Below are 25,670 nucleotides of genomic sequence, written 5' to 3' on the forward strand. Positions count from 1 at the left end.
TATGTGAGAAATTTGCCCGTTAAGTCTTACTGACTTCACAGAGGCTTCTCAGATAAGTAAAGATATTCCTGTATATAAACGAAACCAGTCTGATCTGTAAAAAGCATAGTAACATGGAGTGAAAAGGCCTGGGAATATTATGAGGTGTGTTAAGTGAATTAGAATTAAAGCAGTTAAACTAGGTCTGAATAAAACATAATCTGATAAGACATTCTGAATGCTTCAGTTTAAAAAGTTGCAATCTTAAATTGCCATCAAAACACTTCATATTGCTCTTTTATATTTCTTAGCTATATTTTACATTTGGTACAACAATATATATTGTGTCACAAGAAAAATGTACCTTTAACATTTGTGATATTTTGCCTAATTATCAAATTTTACAACAGCTGTGAAGTGTGAATCCAGAGTTAAAAGTTCATAAACAAATTAATTAACCAGTAAAAGTTTCTGTGGGCTTCGTCAATGGTTCAGTGTAGCATCTGAAGCCAACGAGAACTTCTGGAGGTATCCGGGATGTGGGTGAGAGTCCTTCAAGAAGCCAGGGTCAACTGCACTGCCCTGCTTAAAAGTTTGTGCAGCGAAGCATTGTATTTTGGGAGGCACTAAAATATACGCGGCACTTTTCTTCACTGTGTGTTAGCAGGCATCAATAAGTCATGGAGATGACCTCCATCTTCCAAAGAGAAGGAAAGCTAGAAATGAAGACACATTTCTGTTATCAGTCTGCTGTGGGTCGTAAGTTGAACTGGTGTTATATTTTCCCCTGAAAGCCACGTAGCCTTGACATGGTGTTTAATAGTGTTAAGCTTATTGCTGCTGAGCTAAACATGTCTGAAGCAAACGATGACCCTCAACGTCTTTGCGATAGCAAAATGTCTCCCTGATGTGATCCCGCAGACTTGGAGCATTAAGTTAATTTTCCCCTGGATTTCTGAGCTGCCTTCTTTTTACCCAGCAGAGAGCTTGTGAAGAATACAGCTTCTGACCGAATGACAGAACGTGGAGGGTGAAATTAGATGCATTCAATTAGAAGATGACAAAAAGCCTATCTAAATATTTGTCAGGATGCTATTTACGGGGCGTAGTGTCCAGCCCGGCAAGTGAAAGGCGGCTGCTCTCAGGACTTAATAGTTTGGAGGGGGGAGAAATGGGTAAATCATCCAGATCCTTTACGGGCTCGGAGGGGATAATTGAGGGTATCGAGTTGGCTGTTATGTTGCCAGGGCTGGTGATCCCTCTCGAGTAATCTCAGATTAGTTCTTTTCTTGTATTCACTTAATGGAGAATTAACCGTTACAAAGTTTTCTGGACCACTTGAGTAAACAATGTTGTTATTTGGCTGCCAGAGGACGGATAATGCAGTGGGTTTTATGGGAGGTATTGAAAAAAGAGGGGCCCCACCTTCTCCACAATTAAAAAAACCCACCACAAAACAAAGATATATAACCCCAGAGCCACAAAACCCAAAGAAACAAAAAAGCCAGGGCAAACGTGTTGGCTGTGAGATTTTTGGGTTTGGACCATCAAGTTCACTGGTTTTCCAGACGACAAAAGGATGGTCTTGAAAACTAACGTTCAGAATTAGTAGTCAGTTAAGCAGAAAGAGACCGAGATGTGCAGCTTGGTTTGGCCACATCTGTTTATCTGTAAATTAAATTCATAGCAACTTTTTTAAGTACAAGAGCAAATCTCTGCCTTGTAATTTCCTGCTCCGAGTGTTTGAATTAGGAAAATAAAAAATGGAAATACAGCGTATCATGTTCACCTTTTTTTTTTTCTCCATTTCTGTTACGGCAGTTCAAGGGAGAATGTGACTATGACAGGGTTAATCCAGCTACATAAAAATCCATGCTGTGTATGATAGTAGTAAAGCTTGTGATCCCTTGATCTTTGATTACATCCAAGCTAGTAAATATCTTGTGTTTAATCAGAATGAGTTGTTCTGCATGTAGTATAAGTCACCTTCACAGATGGGATGTAGCAGCAGAGTTGTTCACGAATATTTGTTTTAATCCTTTCCAGAGCAAGCATGCTTTATGTTTCTTTGTTGTAAATCAGATTCAAACAACTAAAGACCAGCGTGAAGGAAAGACATTTACTTGCAGTCAGGAATAGGACAGTGTGGGAACCTTTTTTCCTTTTTAAAGACAAATGTAACTCCTTAGATTCTTAAAAGGTATTTTATACTATTCCATAAACATAACTAACACACCATGGCTGCTATTTTAGACTGGGATGCGAATATCGTTATCTAGAATTTCATCTTAAACTGTTCATACACATCTCTAGCTTAGGAGACTATAAATATATGGAGACTAAGATTTGTTATGGTAAATGTTCAGCCTCTCTTATTATTCTGTATTTACAAGATATTTAGTTAGAATGTTAGCTGTTCTGTGTGCTGGTAAACTGAAATTCTTAAAATGTTATCCGTAAGGCTAGTTGTTTTGTGTGCTATGTCGGCGTCCTATTTACCTAAATCTGTCATAATTGCCTTCCGATACGTCTTCCTCTGACACGCCAAATATTGAAAATGAGAACACTCTTTGCTGGAAGATTTTCTACTGAATGTCATTTTTCTGCGTTCGTAACTCGATGGTAATAACTGGACGACCTGTAGTTAAATGCGTCTCAATTTCTCTCACTTATTTTTCCTAATCACCACACAGAGCCTTCTGTGCTCAGAGGTGTGATTAGATTTAACCTGCCATCATATCTGAAGAACTTTCTGTACAACATATTATACATTGCAAGAGTTATAGATGTATGTGATGGCTCTACGTGTAAGATATAAACAGATACAAAGATGAGTTGCTCTCATGCCAAAGTTAATTCTTGATTTATTTTTTTTTTTTCTGTTTTTAACAGGAAGACTGGAGAGCCCCCGCTAATAAATGGCTGGATTCCTTACCTTGGGAAGGCTTTACTTTTCAGAAAAGATGCTTTCAACTTCTTACTGGATCAACAAAAGAAACTTGGAGATATTTTCACTGTACATATTGCTGGTGAGAAATATTTTAGTATTTCTCTTGATTTTTTCTATCAGTGAAGTGAAATACTAATTCAAATGTTTAGTTTAAAATCTTCCTTAACCAAAAACATTTTTGTGTAGCATAGGCTAGACATTACTTAAATTCGCATGTATTGTATGCATAGTAATTACCCATAGGATATAATTACGAGCATGCGGGTTTATATACAGCTATAGGTATATATGCATATTGACAGAATTTGTAGGCATGTAATGTAGGAACATAGATTTTGCCAGCACATTTAATTGCGTATTGTTTTGTTGTTTGTTTTTTTTTTTCCCTAAAGAAGGGAGAACTAACATCATCTTGACACCGCACAGAAAAATATCAGATTAAATTTAGAAAACACTTAAGGAAAAAAGTGCAGAATATGTTCTCACACATTTTACAACTGGTTGACAGGAACACAAGGGAATGAATGACACATTGACTCAGTGATACAATCGGGACTGGAACACAGAAACTTCCCCTCGCCAGCCTCTTACTCTGATCATGCTTGCTGAAAATAACAATATAATAAAGTATGATATAACCTTGCTGCCTTCGGTATTTATAGCTGTATTACTACACGAGCTTGAATACAAACATTTGAGTGATTTCCCGTAGACACTTGGCTGTAGAAGAAAAACATAGAATGAAACTAGAACCTTGAATGAAAGGTAAATATATAAATTTACATATATATACACTCACAAGCACACACACAGATGTACTTTTTACTAAAAACAATTTAAAATCCAGGATTTTCCTCTGTTCAGAAAAAGACAAACTCTTATTAGTGTAGGCAGATGTAATGGATCTTTTACCCCTTTACATGCTGATATCCTCGTTCAAATGATCAACTTGAGAGTTAAGTCTGTCTCGCTTTTAGCTATTCTTGTATTTTTATGAAGTTTCAAATTAAAAGGTAAAGCATAAAGTTTGCTTTGTAATTTCATGGCAGGAGCGTTGGCTTTCTATTTCCATATAAGTAATATTTTGCAATAAAAATAATTTTTTTCTTCAAAACTCAATCAATTAAATTGCAAGCTGTATGTTTAATTAATAAAATTTTTCTCCCTCTTACCAAATCTGTTCTTTTTTGTCCTTTGGAAGAGCATTTTTACTGCTATTAAAGGTGTGATTTTTTTTTTTATTCATTCAGGGTTTTTTCTTTGGAAACTGGTTTGCTCAGATTTTTTTGCATCTTGAAAGTAAGTTTGGCACATTACAAGACCAACTTTTGTTGAAATACAGTCTTTTTTATTGTTAATGTACATTCACACTTTATACAGTTGTGGCTTCTTATGAATACAGATTAATAATTATAATTCAGAGACTACCTTAGTACACTCATAAAACCAGATACAGTCATACTTCAGAATCCTTAATGTGTTTAATCAAATGTTTATTTCTCTTTCACCTCTTTATTATTTTATGCCAGGCTGTGTTTAGAGATTTGTGTGTTTAAGCAATTTATAAGTATAATTTAGTTTCACAAATTTCTGTTTGCATGCTAAACAAAATTCCATTTCAACTAATCTCCCTGTGTTCCGGTATTTTGAGGAAGCCTTCCTTGATAAAGACTGAGGTAAATGGGATGAGTTCTGGATAACATTTCAGGCTTATGCAGGGAAATCTTTGATTTTGTGAATTTGTCATAGCAGAGATACCACTTTAAGTTCTCTTTTTTTGGGTATAAAAATACTGACCATCAAGACTTCACTAAAGAGAAACAGTTTGTCATCCACAAGTCAAGGAAGAAGCCAAAGCTAGTTAGTACCTCCGATCACGTCCTGATCTGAAGGCGTACAGGATTTCTATATGTCTTACTGATTTGACAAAGATGATGTTTATGTGTTGGGCAAACATAGCATAGCCTGCTGTATATGGACTATCATTACTTTACCCCCCTGGTGGGTGTCTAAAGGTCCTGTCAAAAAATTCTATCAATATATATTGTTCTAATTATTGGTTCTCAAACTAGTTCACTTGGAAAATGCGGAACGATGCTTGGAGTTTCTGGCATTGCCCCGTACCGGTAATGCGATTTCGCTGATTGTACTTTCCCATGTGATGAGCAAATGATTGTCATCCCTAAAAGTCGCAAGGGACATGGATGTCATCTTAATAAAGAAATTAAAAAGCACATCTTTCTATGAGAAACAATGTAAATTCCTGACCTGTCGCAGAAAATAGTTCTCTAATTGGTTTTGTGTGGTGGTGCAGCAGAATCGTTTTCCCCAAACGTCATGCCAGCGAAGAACCACTGTACATCATTGTCAGCAGTTCAGCAGAATCTCCCTAATAAGAGGACGATTACGTAAATACGATAGTCTTCCAAAAAAAAAAAAAAAGAGAAAGAAAAGGATAAGGCGGGGAAAGAGAGAGAGAGTCTGTGGTGTTGAGATGATCATACTTCCCAAGCCAACCCCTCTGCATAGGCAGACAGCTAGGTAAGAACTAGGTAAGAACTTAAAGAGCTTGAAACAGTTTTGTCATCGTTTCTCAGGATTAAACTTTGTCTCCTTTTCCTGACAAGTTATTAGGAATGATACTGAACCTTACAACACTCTCTCACTCAACTTTTAATAAAATAATGTTAGGGTTTTTTTCCTAAGCACACTTGCCTTTTTTCAAGTACTACTGCTAAGTCATTCTCTTCTTTTAAATCATGATACACCGACAGTAACATATCACATTTTTCTCTCTTAGGCAAAAGGTAATTTGCATTAACTCCTTACCAGGCTGAAGCCTGCTGCAAGCATTACTGAAATAACATCCATCATTAGATGCCATCTGAAATGCTTGTCTTTCATCATTAGCATTAAAAAGCTCCAGAATACATTATTAGAGTAATTTCTTAACTATCATACAAATACTGGCTTCTGTGCTCGGATTTACCAAAGTTGACAATTTTCATATTTTCCACATCAATCTTCTATTTCTAGGAGACCATAGAAACTAAATGGAGATAACCAGGCTATTTGCAGCACGGGTGTAATGCAGACTGAAGGATTGGATGGGGAAGTATGAATTCTCTGTAGGCATATCAAAAAAAAAAAAAAAAATCAGAGAGCTTTTTACAGAAACAAGGATATATCTTATTTTGACTTGTTTCTGCAGTACTAAATAAAATTGCTCAGTGACTTAAACTATTGGGATTTGGAGGGTGACATTTCTGTATGGACATGTCTACTTAGTTTTTTGGGTTGAAGGATTTTTGTGTAATCTGATAAGGAAAGGCTTTGTCCCCAGCAGTTTCTATAGAAATTCCTTCAATATTTAAGCCTTCCTGATTTGTGGAGCGTGTGCTATGCCTCCAGTTTTAGCATTTACCTTTGCTGGTCCTCTGATGGAAAATCATGAGCATCAAGATTTTGGTTCGGTTTCGGAAAAGGCTGCCTCTAGGAGATAGTTCATGGCATTAGCTGCAATGGAAAGGCATGGTAGGGGAGCGAGCTGCATTTTAAAATACCAAATAATAACTGGAAACTTTAGGAAGCATTTGCATTTGTTGGTCTCTGACATCACCAGGGACAATCAGCGGGGAGCGACCTCATCGGGGACAACGGCAGGATTTAAAAAGCAAAATCAAGGACCATATTGACACTTAGGAAATTTAAAATCATAATTTGAGATGAGAAGGTTTGTTCCAGTTCGGATGTTTGCTGCTCAGGGTGGCGGAGGTGTTGGGGCACGGTTTTGTAATTAGCAATCTGTTCCCGTATGGAAGAGACTGGGATAACTGGTGTAGCCGCGTAGTGCATCTGTGTGTGTACGACTGTAATTGCTAAAGGCTCTCATACCCATTCTCACAACAACTTTCTAACTGTGGTTAATTAGCCCTAGATTTTAGTCTTTTTCTAATTAAGAGATCTAAAATTAGGTTCTCAGTGAGGTACGTAAACAAGCTGCCTTTGTTATAGAGGGGTTCCACTTTTCTGGCTATATAGACCTTTACTAAATGCAGTAACAAAAGTGTTTTGGTTTAGGTGTTTATATATATTGTTGACTTGTGGTGATGTGGTCTGGACCCTGAATCGATTCCACAAAATGAATTATATTTTGGTACCTACTTACTTTTTGCTACCAGGAACCTGATGAGAATAATAAAAATCAGGCTCTGTAATACTCTGTTTCTCAGAGATTTTTTTTTCAGAGTATGTGCTAGTGTTGAGTGAGTTTTGATTTAAAATTACTGCTAAAATTGTTTGTCTGAAAAATCATTTGCTGAAAATCATTTTCTTACTTAAAAATGATAAGAATTGATGTGCGTTTGCTAAGTGTCTGATTAAAGATCACAAAGAAACTCATATTTTGCATCAGAAATAAGCAGATGGTGGACAGATGGTTTAAATTAATATTAATTAAAAAATCTTAACTTAAATTGTTTACCCTGTAAACGCAAAGTTAGGAAGCCAGCTTTCATCTTTAGGGTTAATAACACTCCAAATCTATTTATTAAAAATTGCTCCAATGGGCATTCTTTCCAAGCTTTGATCACAAAGATGGTAGCCTCAATAAAGAGCATGAAAGTGGGTGAAAGCTGGAAAGAGAGAGCAATTCTAGGACTTTTAACAAAGATACTGCAGAGATCGAGACTAAAAATTCCTCTCAGCCTCTGTGGTCTGGGAAGGAAGAAATGGTCAGAAAAGAGGAGTGAGAGTTCAGGATCTCTTTTTCATACCGATTTCTCGATATATGTATTCTTTAAAAATTAATGTACATCTATGGTTGATCACGTTACAGTAAAGCAAACTCTACAAGTACCTTAAAAAACCTTCGCACGCTGTTGACAAAAAAAGGGGGTCAAAGTCTGTCTCGATTTGTCCCCTACGTTTCCTTACTGGTTAGCTGGGATTGCGTGGATGTAACTGGGAGGGAAATTACGGCAGCTGGTAATTGCAGCAGAAGTCCAGAGTGCACCCAGATTTACCGTAGAGCACTGTGTGTATATATAAGTCAGAATACAGAATAACTACGAGAATTCAAAGATCACTATATGGTAACCATGGATACTTGTTGACATTTTTAGTGGTAGTGACTACTTTATCTCAGGACATCTGTCACAGAGCCAAATTTGGTCCTGAGTTAAGCAAGTAGTGTTCCCATTAAAATCAAAGGAGGTTTGTCCCTTTACTGAGACAGAATTAGGCCATAATTGCTGGAAGCTTTGCTATTTTCCTGAGTTTATAACTGGGATATTTCACAGAGGACGTGTACATTTTCATGGGCACCCTTTTTCCCTAAGGCACCCCTCCATTCAAGTTAACAATCAGGAGCTCTAAATTTAGATTTAACATGGGAATCATCTACAAAGAGTTAAGATTTAATTCAGCTTTGGGAGCATTAGCATTTGGATTCATCATAGTTCACCAAAATGCTCTTCTTTAGGAGTTAACTTAAAGTTTAGGGAGAAATTGCAGAATTTTTCTGGCAAGGGCAACTTGAAAAAGCGTCAAACTTGATGCGATCCTGTCCCTCAGTCCCAGCAGCCACAGGTACGGCTGTGTCACCTCGCTAAGTCTCTCGGGAAGGGTCAGAAGTTGTCGGTGCCTACCAACACAATGGATGAGAGCGCTAGGACAGTGGGTACCCCAAAATGACGCCAATGTTAAAATGGTAGCCTGCTCCATTGTAAGCTATGGCTTCAAAATCAAAGCCTGAGGTAGTCATTTTACGGCTACTAAGCACATTCTTAACAAAAAGTGAGCAAAACTTCACGAAAAAAAGTGATGCCATCACCAGATGTGAGAGAGGCTCTAAACATTGGGGGGTTGCAGTGTGCAGTTGAAGCCATAACTGGCAGACTTTGAGTTTCTGTGTCATCTGCTTGAAGAAAAGCTGCCTAAGTGGCATGTCTTCCACTCCAGCCCCCATCGTTGACTTCCCTCCATTCAGGTAAAATGTGTGTGTTTCTCCCTTTCTGTAGGTAAAAACCTACCATCTTCAAATGCTGCCACGACTCCACGTTGTATTTTCATGTATTATACCGGAGTAGTAAATGATTTATTTCTCAGTGCCACAGTTGCAGAGATCGCACCCTACTGTTGGCAAAACCAGTAGATGAGTCTACATGGAAATGGCGTCATGCTGATTTTAGAAGAGCCATAAAATTGTGCCCAGGTGGAATCTGCATCCTGACAAAGAGAATCTAAATAAAACTGGTTAGAGCTTCCTTTTTTCTTTTTTTTCCTTTGGTTTTTTTTTTTTGTCTTTGCAGATTTCTTCACAGATCGCTGCTTCGGGGATTTTCTGCACGCTTTTTTTTCCAGAAATTTGCTTATTTTCAGTTATTACTTCTGAAAGTGTCACCAGATTATAAAAGTGCATGTGTCTCTGTTTTTTTCTTTTCTTCTATTCAGGTAGATATATTACCTTTATCATGGACCCATTTCAATATGTCTATGTCATCCGAAATAGCAAGCAACTGGAATTTCATGAATTCGCTGATAAAATGGCTTCCAAAACTTTTGACTACCCAGCCTTGTCGAACGGAAAATTCCCCGATCTCAAGGAAAACCTGCACAGAATCTACCAGTATCTACAAGGCAAGCCTTTGGATATCATTTCTGACCACATGATGAAAAATCTCCAGGATATATTTGAATGGAAATGCTCACAAGCAACAGATTGGGAAACAGAAAAAATGTACAAATTCTGCTGCTCTGTAATGTTTGAAGCCAGTTTTGTAACACTATATGGAAGAGTTCCTGCTGCAGATGGCCACAAAGTTATTAGTGAAATCAGAGACAAATTTATCAAGTTTGATGCCAGCTTTCCCTATTTAGCCGCAAACATACCAATTGAGTTGCTAGGAGCTACCAAGAAGGTTCGGAAGGAGCTTATACATCATTTTTTACTTCAGAACATGACAAAATGGCTGGGAGGGTCAAAAGTGGTCCAAGCCAGACAAGATATATTTGAGAAATATGAGCTGCTTGGAGATTATGACAAAGCAGGTAGGAAACTTATGAATGATTGCTTGTCTAAAATAAAATAATTTACTATAGACCTTTGAAATAAAAAGGCAAAATGGCGACCTTGAAATTTTTTTATGTTCTTTCTAATTGGCTAATGATAAAATGTTTTACTCTGAAACAACCCTCTATGATAATTGATTTTTTTTTTGTGCTGAGGTGGTAAAACAAGATACTTAATGGTGATAATGAGAAAGATTATAACTGAGCTGCATTTCCTCCCCTTATTCCCCCCACCCCCCCGACATTACATTTCAAACTATTCTCATTAAGCAGAAAATTAGACTTCAGAAGCCTATTGGTCCTCATTAGCATTCACTGATCCTTGGCTGGGTCTGTGTCCTAACATCTTTTAATTAGCACACTGCAAATCTAATCAGTGTAATAAACGCTATTAATCTTCCTTTTCACTTATTTTCTCCCAGCACATCATTTTGCCTTCCTGTGGGCCTCTGTGGGAAACACGATTCCAGCTACATTCTGGGCCATGTATTATCTTCTGCGGCACCCAGAAGCTCTTGCAGCGGTGCGTGACGAGATTGACCATTTGCTGCAGTCAACAGGTCAAAAGCGAGGGCCCACGTATAACATCCACCTCACCAGAGAACAATTGGACAACCTGGTCTACCTAGGTAATTTATTTTTATCGGTTAGGAAGAAAAGAGGGGCTCTCCCGGCAAACTGGGTTTATCACTCATTTCTGTTTACGGAGAAGGTGGAGGACACAGCTGCCTAATTGACATAATAACACCCATTTACATCAATTATAAATTATGTAGTTTATAGCTGTAGATACTCTCATTGCATGTAAACATTAAAGCCTAGGTAATTAACTATGCAAGGTATGCAAAAGGCTACATCGAAGCCTTGGAATTATTTGAGAAAAAGTTGATGCCTATTAAGTTCCTTGATTCTGAGCATCTGCCTAAGTATTAATGCATTTCAAACACTTCAGTACGGTACTGCCAAAAAAGACCCTTTTCTGAAATTATAGTGGGATAATGTATTTAAACTGCAAATGTAATTTTTTCACAAGCAGTATCTTTCTTTCTCTCTCTGTAATAAAACAAAAAGACTTCTAAAGCGGGCTTCAGTTGAGCGATGCCTCCAGACGAAATATAAGAAGGTAAAGCCTTGCAGAGTAGAAATGGTGTTTTCAGTATTGAAAAAAGTACCTTGATTCAAAATAGGGAGTTTCAGAGATCAGAGTCTTCTGATTCTGGATCAGGGGTTCGGAGGAATACCCTTGCCAGTGGCCATTGGAAGTTGTTTGGTCCTGGAGCTGGATAAGCCTTCAGAGAGCATCAGCTGATGGTTTCACTTCATTTGCTGGTACACGGGCACTGGTAAGATAAATGCTAAAATTAGCCCAAGGGAGGAGAGAGGGTGTAGCAGGTAGGAACCTAACCTTTAAGCTTCTGAAAGTCTCCATAGGTACTGTTAGTAGGGTAGACAACAGCTGAATAAAAGCTTAAAGGTTAAAACAAAGCTCATGTCTATAGGTCTCGGTAGCTCATGGCCCAAACTGATGTTCCAAAACTGTGTCAAGAGAGGGTGGTGGAACAGCGCAGTCTCTGTGTCTGGTTTGGACCTAAATAATAGCTGCCATTCTCCAGGACCATCCCATGTGGCATGTCTCAAGAATCTGTGTTCAAATTTGATTTGCTTCTCCTAGTGCAAATATAAAATTGAGATTGATCTAGTTACTTTTTGTTAGAGCATTAATGTTAATCTTACGTAGCATGAGTCTGGTAAGTTGGTTGCATCTGGAGCCATGGCTGTTTTGGTGCAGATTTATCTCTAAGCGATAGAGAATGCTTTTGAAGTAGGGGAGATACTGGATGACAAGGATGCTTCTGAAGAGTAACATGACATTCTAAGCGTTTAATGTACTTTTAAGGAACATAAGTAAAACTGCTTCACATTAGAGTTAACATTCGCCAAAAAATAAAAGGAAAGTTATGAGCAGCAAGAAGATCAAGAGAGAATTTATTTTGTAGTTGGAGACTGAGATGGGAGTGGGAAGGAAAAAAAAAGGAGGAAAAAAAGAAGAGGCACCCCAGAAGTGTAGGAATAAGGAAAATAAAAGCATGTACTTCACTAAAACCATCTGGTGCAAAATGGTATGAACAGTTTAAAACATTAACTGTGTCATTCCTCTGTTGCTCCTTGAAATCTTGAAGTACCTTGGTAACATTTGATATATGTGTTGAGAGGAAAGTGCCACATCCTACTTTGTAGTATTCTTGTAACACTTTTGTTAAATTTTATAATCGCGTTAAACGTAATGTGATATGAACAGAAGCTAGATTTCAATTCTTCTGGCACTTAAGTCATAAAGGGCTGGATACTGTCCCATAAAATAATAATAATATAGAAAAAAAAAATCTGTACCGTAAGAGAATTAAAGTCACACTTCAGTGGAAAGGGATGTTTTGTTAATAAATGTGTAGGAGGGACATGGGTCCCAATTTGCGCTGCTTGCACACCAAAAATCCCCGTGCCACGGGAGGGCTGTGGGCCAGCGCTGCCTTTGCCCTTGCAGCTCCCTGACCCCAACCTCCAAGACTGAGCTTTTCCTCTGCCCGCTCCTCCTGTGCCAGCCCCGAGCCTTAGAAACCGGGATTTATGTCCCCGCTCTCGAGTGAGGCAGACCAGGTGGGATTCTTGTATGTTCATCACCTTGTCATCTCGTTCTCCTGTTTTAAGTGCTCTGATTCTCCGTCCTCTTTTTGGCCTGCTATAACACCAGCCTTTTTTTGGATTCCTCATGCTATGGAGAACAGGCAAGAATTGCTAAAAAGCCTTTCTCAGGAAGCAACGTTGTTATTATGGTCAGATTCTTTGGATCTAGGGAACAACATGGCCTGATTTACTTCTAAATTCAAAGCACAGGTACCTGACCTTTTATTAAAAAAACAAAACAAAACAAAACACTTTCAACTCACAGCAAAACTGACAAATTTTGGCCCTGATTATTTGTTTCTGATGGCATTTCTGGGGCAGCACCCTTTGTTTTGTCTACATAAGACTCTTCCCAAACCCCACGTATTTGTGTGCGCGGAGTAACATACATTATTAGTCGTTATGGCTCACAGCGGAGCTCTAATATGGTAAACGACACATGAGAATGGTCTGTCGGTTTTTATGGTTATAGTGGAAAGGCAGAGGGTAAAACAGAGATATACTTAGTGCGTGTTTAATGCTAGGCGTGTTTAGTCAGTTCGTTTGTTTAATATTAGTCCATTCGTTTATATGGTGAAATATTCTTGCCCCAGGTCATTGCTGGATCCCAGATACTTCCTGCGAAAAGAGCACAGCTTGAACAATTATTTCCTGCACGGGAAAGGGTAGGAACCCCAAACCAGCTAATACCGAGGGTGTAGTCGTAACACAAATGCTAAGCATTAAAATCGTTGGTTGGATCGAGAGAAATGAATATATTTTCCTGGGCAGTACCATTTCGTTCTTAGTAAGATGCAAATGTACTTGTTTCAGATTATCGTTTGTGTTGGCACACCGTGATGCCTGTGGGTAAATGAGGCCCCCCCCAAATATTTGCATACTCAATAGCTATTTTCCTACAATACACTCTAATAATTATGGTACCCTATTACCTGCTATGTGTTAGTGTAAAATTAACAATCCATTATGCACAATAAGTTTTATAAAACATTTACAGATAGAGATCATGTTTAATTAAAATTAACTTGCCTACGGAAGCCAAATGCACTTATGATTCGCAGTGACCTTTTATTACCTGCAGTCCCTTGTTTTGGCTGGATGATTGACAGCTTGCTGTTTGGCTACCATGTTGTATTTCAGCTGACAAGACTTTTCATTTTAACTCAATTTGCCTGCCTATCACAAGCTGGTGGCAGGCCAGGCTCAAGTCACCCAGCTTTGCCTCAGCAGCTTGCTCTATTTCTCATTAGTACGCATTTATTCAGTGGAAATTGGAAGACAAATGCTTGAAGGCATGTGAACTAAGTATAGCAAATTAGGGTTTAAAGACTGAATATTTATAAGTATATTGAAACAGTTTTTAAAAAAATCTAGAATGAATTGGAAGCTGAGTGCTAGCTTTAGTATAAGAGAAACGAAGAGAGAAGTGGGAGGATTCTAAGAATAACAATACTATGGGAGATATATCTCTCTCGCTCTTCCCCCCCCTCCCCTCTCTAGAAAATATGTAAAATCTCTCTGACAACACCTTATCAAACAACAGCCTGGCTTCTTTATGTAGCGCTCGCGCAGAGAAGTTTAGCATCTCATGTGTGTAAGAAGGGGGGAAAAAAAATGAGGGTCATGTTCATTTGCTGCTTGGTTATCCCTTGGTATGCTTTAAATTGCCTTGTTTGTTCGGCACAAGCACAGAAACAGATGTTGCTCTACCGTGCTGGATAATTTACTGTACCTCACGGTGCAGAATGGAAGGCCTCCCAAGCTACCCAGCTGGTCTGTCAGCGGCGATGGCTGGTGTCTGCTGAACTATGACAACTGCAAGTAAAGGCTGCAGTTTTATTGTGCGGTTGTCATTCCTCTCAATGTATAGCTTCGGCATTTGCAGAAAGCTGACTGTCTGCTTTTTTTAATGTGAGCCTGCAAAGCCATAGAAGCTCCATTCTCCTTTGTTGATCATAATGCGACTCATTACTTTTGTCATCTAATGATTATCGGCATGATCGCTCAGAGCGAGAGCCAAGCTTGCCTTCCACACATAACTGGTACTGGAAGGTAAAACAGATTTGTCATTTACGATCTGACCACTAAGCCACACTTTGTGCTCCATTATTGTGATTAACTTCTGCATAAGATATGCTGCCCAATTGTCATTTGGGATCCGGCAGCGGGCAGGGACTGCCGTGCGTTCTGCGAGGATGTCGGCAGATAAGATGTGACCGCATCGCTTGGACGGTTGAACGTAAACCTGCTATTTCGCAGCAGCATTTTAATAATGATTATTCTTTTTGAGTTGTTTTTTTTTTCCCCTCCTTCCGTCTTCCTCATTTCAGTTCTGCTGTCGCTATGTATGTCACCACCATTTCCAAATGGTGGACCGGCGCGGAGTTACCAGCTTCGTTTTCTGCAGATTGAAGATGTTCTGGGAGCGGAGGCTGGACCCTCTCTTTGTACCGCGTAAAGTTTTGTTGCCAGAGCGCTGCCAGTTGAAATCTATCGTGTCAGGTGCCTTGTGGCTATCCGCAGTAGAGGCCATCTTCTGGAACCAGGGTTCTTTTCTGGCTTCGTCACCAACAAGCCGATTTGACTCTGCCTGATTATAGTAACGAAGGCAGTCCAAAAGAATATGCACAGACTCACTGTACGTCACATTGAATCACGGCGCTGGCCACACAAAGCTGACCGCAGCCTCATTTCTTTAGACAAATGCATGCTTAAGGAAAAACCTCCTGCAAGAAAGCATCCAGGGCCACTTTATTTGCTATGCATGCTGCACCAGATTTAATTTTTAGTGAAAGAACGTTTGTTATTATTTTTTTTTTCAACAGCATCTACACTGGGTGACTACCGTCTGTAATAAACTAACCTTTTGGGTGCAGCAGTTACGGTGTCTTGGGGAACACTTAGAGGAGGCTTATTTGATATCACAGAACATAAATGCAGACACAAATGGATTGTTAGGTACAAACGAAACCCTATTTTAGGCTATTTTTCACACTGATGATTAGAAGGAATCAAGTCACATATAACAGCGCCCATACATGCTGGTGGAAAAATAGTCAGTTTTGATTACAAAGTGAGAGATGCAGCCCTAGACAGGAGCTACATGCTGATATACATGCTATCAGAATGATTTATGCAAATTATGCGTATTATTCCCAAAGGAATTCCTCCTCAAACTGCCAGGATAAATTGCCGGAAATTAGCCATAAAATCTGTCGTGCTAGGAGCAAAAGGTGAAGGCCACTGGGAAAGCAAGGACATTCAGCTTCTGGAGCCTTCCAGGATGTGATGGTGGAGACAGAAATCTTGCTTTCCCTAAGCCTGAAAGGACTATGTTTTGTTTTCCCTTGGCCAATTAAAAGTATCTTTCTCTTAAAATTACCAGGCAAATAATGAATTGCTTTCATTCACTCTGACCGTAACAGACACTATCATTTGGCAGCCTAAAGCATTGAAAAGAAACTAAATAAATTTTAAAATCTTCAGAATGACTATGGAATTAGCAAGCAAAACGATTTTTCTAACGTATAGTCCTACCATTACATCCAACAGCTTTGGAAACGCAAGCTAAACAGCTCCGTGGATGCTTTTGCTGGTATTTGCTTGCAACCTCCAAAATACACATAAATGCATAGAGCGTTTGTGTCTTTTGGTGGCATTGTTTTCAATGTGGTGCCTCAATAATGACTTTCCACCCCAAGCTCGGTGATGCCTACAGCGGACAGGATTTCTCAGCACCATCAGTGAGAATCACATCTGGAGGTTCAGTGTCGTGGCTGCTCCCCTCCTGCCCCGCGGGGTTGTTTATTGCCTCCTCCTGGTCTCTGCTTTACGTTTGGTTTGGTTTGTGAGGTTTTTTTTCCCTTGTTTTTTTTTTCCTTTAGCCTGCCCTACTAAACCTGTCGAGATTCAGCAGCTGTAGCCATGTATAACTCCCAGTCATCTCCCATGTTTCTGACGCTTTCCTCCCCTCCTCCACTTTTGTTTCATTGCAGAGAGTGCCTTAAACGAGAGTTTACGAATGTGCTCGTCCTCCATGAACATTCGCATCAGCCAGGAGGATTTTGTTCTCAAGCTTGAAGGGAATCAAGAAGTCAGTTTGAGGAAAGGAGACTGGATAGCCCTTTACCCGCAGATTTTACATATGGACCCTGAGGTCTATGAAGATCCTAAGGTAAATATTCAGCTGGTGTTACTCTTCCTACTCCAGGCACATTGCGGCAGCCAAGCCTTTTGTGATCTGCGGGGTTTTTCTTTTTTTTTTTTTACTGCTGTTCCTTCTTGTGGAACAAATCTTCCTACTTTCAGATGTATTTTCTAGGGCCCTATAGGTCAAAAGATTCATGGCCTGAAGAGAGAAATATGGTGATGAGACTGACTGCGACTGCTTTCAAAGGAATTGACAATTGCACATTGACTACCATAAACTTTAGGCTAAATGTGGGTTTTGTTTGGCAGTGGATCATTTGATACCCAAGGAGGGCTGAATAATAGAAGGTGGTTTAAATAGCAAATAATGTGGGCCATTTAGCTAAGTGCCCCCAAAGCATCATTGACTCTCTGAAGCCCTATAATAGCAGTGTCTTACTTGAGCCGTATGCTTTTTCACCTCCCTTCGTAGAGATTCACCCCTTCTTGATCAATTAGTAGACTGTTGTGAACTTGAGACTGTAAAGCTGTTGCTCTGCAGCGAAGCTGGGAGGGTAATTGTGTCATCTCCTTGTATTTTTCTCTGATGCTCGAGTTAATGAATATCAAAGACTCGAAATTAATCCACCCTGCCTCCGCCTTAATACGGCTTCAGAAGTTCACCACCTGCATGCAAATTGAATAGTCCTCGCCTGGGCTAGGTTGCTCCCCCGGATTGCTGTCACCAGCCCACGGTGCCACGGAGGAAGAGCCAAGGTGCACGCTGAGGCTGTTAAATGGCTCCTCTGCCCAAGAGGCAAGAGCTCCTACCTGGTCCATTCCTCATCCCCATTTTCCTAAGCAAATGTCTGTCTCCCAGCCATGCTGGTTTCCATCCTTGGCATTCAAGCCAAAGAAGAAAGGAACTGGATTTCTTGACATGTTTATAGAAAACCCATGCTAGAGACATTGCTCCCTGAGCCTCTCTCTTCCAGGAATTTAAGGATATGAGGTTGCAGAGGAAAGATGAGATTCAGGTGCCTTGTTGGTGCGGGATAACGTCTCGCTGTGCAGGAGCTCCACCAGCCTTAGTGAGAGGAGGTGTGGAGTGTGTCGGAGTTAGCAGGAGGAAGGTACAGTCAGCGGGATGAACACTGGAGCCATGAAAATGGAAATGACATCCAGGAGGGCTCTGCTGGCTGTCCCCACCCAAAAATGAAGACAAAGCCCACTGAGAAAATTAGGGTTTTAAAAAATCTTCTATATATTGGCAAATAGTTGATTAATATTTCTATCCTTAAAAAGTAACAGCTAACAAATAAGTTTTTCCTCATTTTATTCTTAACACTTTGTTTTGGAGAACATTATTGATTTGTCAAAAGTCCATCTGTTTGTTTAGGTCCTAGACCAAAAGCATCAGTGTGGAAACTGATCCCCTCCCTCATCCAATAACTGCCGGAATATATTACCATATTTCCGTTGCTTGAATATATCTGCTTAGTATCAGCTCTGCTCGGCTTTCACAGTACAGCTTTAGTTCATATATTTTATCTTTCTGATAGTGAATGAGCAATCCACACATTGCAGTACATTGATTTCAGCACATGGGCCCTCTCGAAAAGTGGGGAAATCACTGTTCTGTTTGGTTCTTAAAATATGCAGTGTGCTTTCAACAATAACTACTGAGGATCAGATAGAGATGGAGAATGAATTTTTTGAAAGGTGCAGTCTTGAGCTTGTCATGTATTTAGGGAAAACTTTCCTGGGAAAACAGGCAGCTTGACTAGATAATTTTGCAGCAATGCTTTTCTCCTGGGTACATAAATTTAAGTTCAAGCTATCTTCCCCTTTGGCACCATATTGTATAAGGGTAAGCAGATATTGTTGACCTCTTCCTCCACTCATCAAAGCCTAAATAAAGGTGTTGGTTTTCTATAAGGTGGATAAGTGAACCCCTAAATCCTAACTCAGCTAGTTATAGAGCTCAGTAAATGAACTCTGCAAATCCCAGAGACTGAAATATCAGGAAACCCTGCAGCAAACCCTGCATGGTGGCTTCCCAAGCAAAGCTCACTACCAGATGTGACGGAGACTTAGAGCAATCGCAGGAGATTGCTCAGTTTTCATACTACCCTTAGCAGGCCATCCACACAGAACTTCATCGCCTGTTCTTGCTCAGTGTCTTCACCTTTTCCTTGCCATCAACCACCCTGTCTCTTCCAAGGAGGCCTTGTGCATGGCTGAAAGTTCCTTTATTGTCAAAATTAGTCTTTCTTTAGCCGGTGAACTAGCTTTTCAGGAAACACTGTCCAACCGGAGGGACTTCAGGCCTGAGTTTGATGTCACTGTCATTGGCTCCATTCCTGTCTCACACTTGTTTTCTGCTTTCCCAATTCCTTAGACACCAATTTATTTTTTGTTAAAAGCAATTACAAGTCTCAGATGGCTCTTAAGACAACCAAGAAAGCATAAAGTTTGACCCAGTATGTCTGTGTGTTCAATATCACAGTTCTTAACTGCTCCAGGCACCAGGAGTGCACCTTGTGGAAATGTTCCAACAAAGTGAAGAGCTCTGGGTGGGGTTGGGTTGGGTTGGGTTGGGTTGGTTTTTTAAGCTATTGCATTTCGTATTTAGCAGTGCTTTTTTAGACCAGCAGGATTTAGATTTTGGGAAGCAGATCTTTTTTAAGGAAGAAGTTGTATTCTGAGCTTTCGTTTGTTACTGTGCTTCTTCAGATGAAGCAATAACTTACTGGGGGGAAGAAATGGCATGCCTCCTTTTGGCTGGGGTGTTCAAAGTGACTGAAAAGAATTACTTGTCAGGGGAAACACACATGTAATCACCTTTGTCTTGGTGGAAAATCCAGGCCTCTGCCATTTAGAGAAACAAGCTCCTGTTCTTCAACACCCAAAGTTACATCCCCTCTGGTGCACCTTGTACTTGTTCCCTTTCTCATAGACCGCCTCCCCTGCCACTGTTTTTTCTCAACAGCAAGGCCTGCAGTGGATGGTTTTCGGAGCCTTTAATCTAATGGGTAGATGAGTATCAGTGCATTTTTCATTGTGCTGTGGGTTTTTTTAATCAGTTGAGGTTGGTTTCTGTCTGACTGACTTGTTCCCAGCCAGCTCCAAATGGCTGCTGCTATAGCAGATGTATGCAAAACAGGACAAATGCTAATGAGTGACCATAAGCAAGAAGTGTCTGTCATTTTTATTCAAAGCATGCATGAGGATTTTGTAAGTGGTTAATTTGCCGTTGACGGAGTGAGGATGCCAGATCTCCTTCATTCAAAAACATGAATTATCTCTAAACAGGGATCCTGCTACTGGAAAACGGTCAGAAAGGTGTTCAATTTATGGAGCATAGGTCACAAGCACAACCTCCAGCCTTACTTGAAAGCACCCTCTTTATAATGGTCAGTCACTGGCGGTTGTCCTGCTTTGCACACAGCTTCTGGAGCAAAACATTTGACGATAGGGTGTGACAAATTAAGCAGCAACCATCTCCAACTGAAGGGAAAATGGACTGCAAAGCATCGGGTCTGGTTTTCAAATAACCTACACCACTGGGTGCAAAAGGACGTATTTTGCTCTATCTTGCGAGAGCAAGATCTGTGCAGTGCATTAATTTATTCATAGGCATTTGCAGAATTTGGCAGATTATCCTTACTCATGATGTATGTACCACACTGAGCGCGTATGATGCTTTACAAGAAAATTGTCCTTCCACTAAGGTTCATTGTCCCTGCTACAAAGCGGTCAAAATCTAATTACGATCAATATAGGCCAGACACTCCATGGATGAGACGTGGAAGTTGAAGGAGCTTGATGTAAAAGGGCTAAGCTAAGTAAGTGGATTTAAGGAGTGTTCTTTGCAGGGAAGATAATGTGAGTTAATGAAACTTGAGAGAACCAACTGAAAAGGAGAAGCTGTCAGCTCCTTGTCTTCCTCTTTATCTTATTTTCTGGATTTCAGAAGCGTTACCGTTGTGCAAACAAAGCCACTCATGTAACTGCCTTGTTAGATATCACGCTCTTTCTCTCTCTCTCTTTTATTTTCAGGAGTATAAGTTTGATCGATACATAGAGAATGGCAAGAAGAAAACCACATTCTACAAGGCAGGAAGAAAACTGAAGTATTTCCTAATGCCCTTTGGCTCTGGGATCAGCATGTGCCCGGGGAGGTTCCTCGCAATGAATGAGATGAAGATGTTTCTTTTCTTACTGTTGGCTCGTTTCGATGTAGAACTAGTGGAAAACAAAACTGTCAGACTTGATAACAGTCGTATGGGCCTTGGTATCCTCCTGCCAGACGTTGATATTGCCTTTCGTTACAAGCTAAGGTCCTTAAGAAAGTGAGCGACTGCCTATATGTCTTCCACTAATCTCCATGTTTGCTCTGTTTCGTCACTCAGCTTTGTACTTTTGGAAACATTTGCTTTTCCCTCTCTGCTTTTACCTCCTTTCTATTTGTTTCTAAAGAGAAAAGCCCTTAGGCTGGAGGTAGATATCAGATGCAAGGACATGGAACCTCCATTTGTTCTTTCTGAGTTGTGAGTAGTGAGGTGAGTTTGGCCAAGTAAGTAGCGCAATGTCCCTAGAAGATGGACCGCCGTACTCTTGGCCATGAGTTGAGTAGGGTTTACAGGGAGGATGATGTCAAGCAGAATCCAGGTCATTTGTATGGGAAACAGGCTCAGTAGCCCTCTGTAACAGGGGTTCCCCCTTGTTGGATTGGGAGGTCCCATACACCCACCATCGGGAGGCATCTCTGCATCTTCTCATAGAAGCATAAGAGCAAGAAAGGGGGAACTTAATTCTAGGGGATGAAAGAATTTTTAGTGATTATTATTCTAACTTTTTATTTACTCTGTTCCCTTCATGGTCTTGAGTGTCTTAGCCCTCATTTGGGAGATGTGATGGAAGCTGTGTGGGGTGGCGGAGGATGATTTGCAAGAATCTCTTACTGGCAACACATTTCTGACTTCAGTTTTAGGGACTGAGGGTGAATGCTTTGCTTTTCTTCTTTTTTTTTTTTTTGGTGCAATGCAAAGAAATTAAAATCTGTGATTTTTGCTTGCAGTCATTTAAAGTCAGAAGGGAGGTTCTGTTGATTTTAATAGGATCTGGATCAAGCCTAAATTATCTATTTTGGCTTTTGAGCCAAAAAAGTATGTTCTTTAGGGAGAAAGTATATAAGCCTGTTTGAAATTCTTCGATCATCTCAAAAATTACCTTCTGTTTGTCTCACTGTTTTCCTAGTGACTCGTCCGTGTGTTTCTTTTGACCATTTCTTGTGTTTGTTTTTTTTCTCCAAAAAGACAAAAGAAGAGGGCTTCAGGGGCAAGTGTGGTATCTAAAACTACTTTTTATTAGTGTTTTACTGTGCCTAAGTTATGCATAGGCAGAGTAGTGTGACCTGTGTTTGGAAACAGACTTCTCCATCTACAAATTGGAAAATAGGCTCTTCCCTGGGGCCAAAATTTGAGCAAGTGAAAACCCTGGGCAGCCACAGAAGCTATTTGTATACCGGCTGCCCAACTTGCTTCGCTGTGGGACCAGCTCTTGTTTCAAAAATTAATTTCCTAGTGCACAGGATCTGAGCTTTTTAGACCCTCTCTCTCTTCCCAGCCATCACTTCAGAGGCTGATGAGGATTCTTGTGGCTGTCCAGTCTCAGTTTGCCAAGGTGATAATTGTGATGGGAGAGAAGCCATGTCTGTGGGCCTTGCCTTGTGTTCCCAAAAAAACATCTCTCTTTGGGATGTGCCAACCTAAGTCTTTTAAAATCAGAAATTGTACTCATCTCTAAAGTACTTGATGGCCTATGGATGGAAAGTGGTACGTACATACTAAGAGTTAGAATTATTTATCGCTATTTGTGTAGAAACCTGTTTAGTTATTCATGTAAAGCACATACCCTAAATAAGCATCAGCATCAGTAGAAAGGCTTTCAGAGATTGGCACGGCCGCATTCCAGATCCTCCGAGGAGAAAATTGTGGTTTCGTGAGATATATTGGATAAACATTTTCTTTTCGTATATAATATCAATAATGTCTACGGTGTTGGAGTACGTGTACATTAAATGGGCTTTGCAGTTGATTAAATGCTTTAACTTTGCCTCAACGTTTAATCAACAGCAAAAGCTGATTATTGCTTTGTGCCACAGAATAAAATTTGGTTTTATGGAGAGATTCCTGTACTCAAGTTGCTTACTCCTGTAGTTACTCTGGAGGAGCTATTCTGTACTCAGCCATAGCTCATAATCCAGTTTGGACATTAGAGCTTGCTTTATTGAGAGAGGAAATGTTGATATCATTACGCTGTTGACTGTATTCTATTATTGCTTAAATGTAAGCTGTAAAATGTCTCGTGCCACAGTTACGATAAATCTTTCTTTGGCATCCAACTTTGAAGTAAACCTGAAGCAACTACGAAAATAGCAGTAGATATTTGTTTTAAACAGAAGACTTTTTTTACAATTTTATCCTATTTTTAGGATTTTGAATTAGAAGATCACAGGCTGCTGCATAATTTGGTAGGACGTAGTAGGACTGTGCCAAAAGTACACATGACTCATTAGTAATTTCAGATTAATTGCTGATCAGTTTGTATGGTATCTATTGAAAATAAAAGAAGAGCTAGCTTGTCTCCAAAATAGCAAACTAAATCTATAGGGCATACTTCCATTTAAAAAAGAAAAAAAAAGGGTCAGAATCTTTGCCAGGAGTTGCAGGAAACCTCCGTGAAGGCACTTGGAGGCCTCGCGTCGGGCTTGCGGAGCGCTCTTTGCACCACGCAAAAGACCGGCGTTTTGCTGGGATACGAGTTAGTTGCTCTTTTTGCTCAGGGACCAAAATAATCAAACGTAAAGCAGGGCCTCCCCAGCTTGTCCTGGAACCGTGTCCCTGGTCACCTGTGCTCCTGGTAGGTCAGTTTTGCTGGTAAGCAACGCATCGCTACCTGAGCGTTGCCCAACTGCAGAGGAGGTAAACCTCACCCAGACCTAAAGTCGTGAGAGCTAGAGCAGGGCAGAGAAGACGTTAAGCCCTTCTGGTCCGTGTACTCAGCAGCTGAGGAGGTGACAATTTATTGAGAGTCAGCAGCTGATCTGTCCACGAGTGACCGGGTCTCCGTGGAGCAGGGAGTGAAAGGCCAGCGGTGTCGGTATTCCTGGTCAATAGGCCATAGCAGCACAACGAGATGAGGGGGATCCAACGGGATGAGGGTGCGCTGTCCCCCGAGGTCCCAGCTGGAGCCAAGCCAGCCACAACATCTTGTGATGAGGAGAGCATGTATCATGACGTAGGGCACGATACGGCTTTTGACCCCCTCCTGTGCCGCAGAACCCAGGAGCGACCCGCTCTCGGCGTCTGTCGCTGGGGCACAAAGATGGCAAAACCACCTCGGTAGAAAGGGCAGTGTTCTTTGCAAGCGGCCAGACCTCCTGCTTCTTCCTCCCTCCTCCCCACTGCAACTGGGGGGTCTGGCCCTGCCAGCCCCACAGCCCCCGCTTCTCCCATCGGCCAACCGGCAGGCACAGGGCTGTCCTGGAGGGGAGCGCGGGTGCCCCTCGGCTTTCTCTGCTGCTCCGCCAGCGAAACCGGGCGCTCGCCCATCGATCTGAGAAGTGGCTGGGCTGGTCGGTACCAACCTCCCGCTGTAGGTTGTTGCTGCCTATGGCTATAGTGATAATATCTTCTGCTATTTAAAAAAAAAAAATATCCCTTTTTTTCTCATATAAAATAGGTTTATTAAGTCAGTATGGCCCTTTGTAGCACCTGAGAAGAAAAGTGAATTCATCGTCAACTAACATGAATGCTAAAATGTGATTTTTGTTTTTATTATTCTTATTTCAGTTTACAGATTGTGTATTCTCCACTTTCATGCAGGCACTCGGTGCTGCTATAAGCTATTGTAAACTTTTTAAACTGATACATTACTTACAAGACCATGCTAGTCTGTGTCTACCTGTTTGCAAATTGGACTTCCACATCTCCGCCAGTACGTCGTAATGTGCTGATAGAAAACCCTGTAAGAGTTGTTCTTTAGTTTATGCTTTTAAGCCAGTTACATGTCACTGGTTTTGGTGTTGCTCTTTTTATGAATAATTACTGGTCTGTGAATTTCTCTTGTAGAATTATAAAATGATCTTTTATTTCATCTTTATTGAACTTTCTGACATTCAAAAGATTGTGAATTGCTCTTAATTGTGCAAACTGACATTTTGTATACAGATGAACAACGGTTAGGTTCTACTTTAATAGTTAATATCCATCATTAAGGATTTTAGATCAAGTAAGGGATATTGTGAATTTCTGAGCAAGAAAATGGAAACTTCATTATTTTAGTAATCTAACATCTTAAGTGAATTTTGTATTTCAAGGACACAATAAAAATGAATATATCTATTTTAATATTGAATGAGTGTCCATGGTATTTTTTTCCAGCTTACACTTACACTTTTCTCACAGATTCATAACTATTGTTTTTATTTTTTAAATTATTTATTCAGCATACTGCATTTTTCTGTTACTTGATCTTGAAAGGTATTTCTGTAAGGAAAAAAAAAGCCTTTAGTTCAGCACTGACATGGAGCAACTCCTTTGAATTTAGGAAATGATCCAGTCTGTTTTACCCCCCATCAAACTTAAGCCAGTTCTTATCAGGTGAGGATAAAAAGAATGGTACTTCTGACATTCTTAGGACGTTATTCAAAATGAGTATAAAGATCTGCAATCCACTAGCGGTTCCCAAATACAGCTCCTAGGCTTTTCCTTTTGCAAACCTCTGTGTAGTACAAGATGTACTACCTAGTGTAAAATATTCTGTCCTCTCAGATCGTTCGTTTTAAAAGGGG

At 40.2% G+C, this 25,670-nt stretch overlaps 1 protein-coding gene across 1 annotated transcript; it reads left to right on the forward strand.

The window, feature by feature from the left end:
* Positions 1–217: 217 nt before the first annotated feature.
* Positions 218–21,470, forward strand: LOC104163502 (25-hydroxycholesterol 7-alpha-hydroxylase). The gene is made up of 6 exons (XM_009702532.1): positions 218–225; positions 2,872–3,008; positions 9,383–9,979; positions 10,423–10,629; positions 16,678–16,856; positions 20,873–21,470. The coding sequence occupies exons 1-6, from the start codon at positions 218–220 to the stop codon at positions 21,167–21,169; spliced, it is 1,425 nt and encodes a 474-aa protein (XP_009700834.1). The 3' UTR covers positions 21,170–21,470.
* The last annotated feature ends 4,200 nt before the right edge of the window (positions 21,471–25,670 follow it).

Source organism: Cariama cristata, unplaced genomic scaffold (genome assembly GCF_000690535.1).
Source record: "Cariama cristata isolate BGI_N322 unplaced genomic scaffold, ASM69053v1 scaffold19610, whole genome shotgun sequence".
In the NCBI taxonomy this organism is placed as follows: Eukaryota; Metazoa; Chordata; class Aves; order Cariamiformes; family Cariamidae; genus Cariama; species Cariama cristata.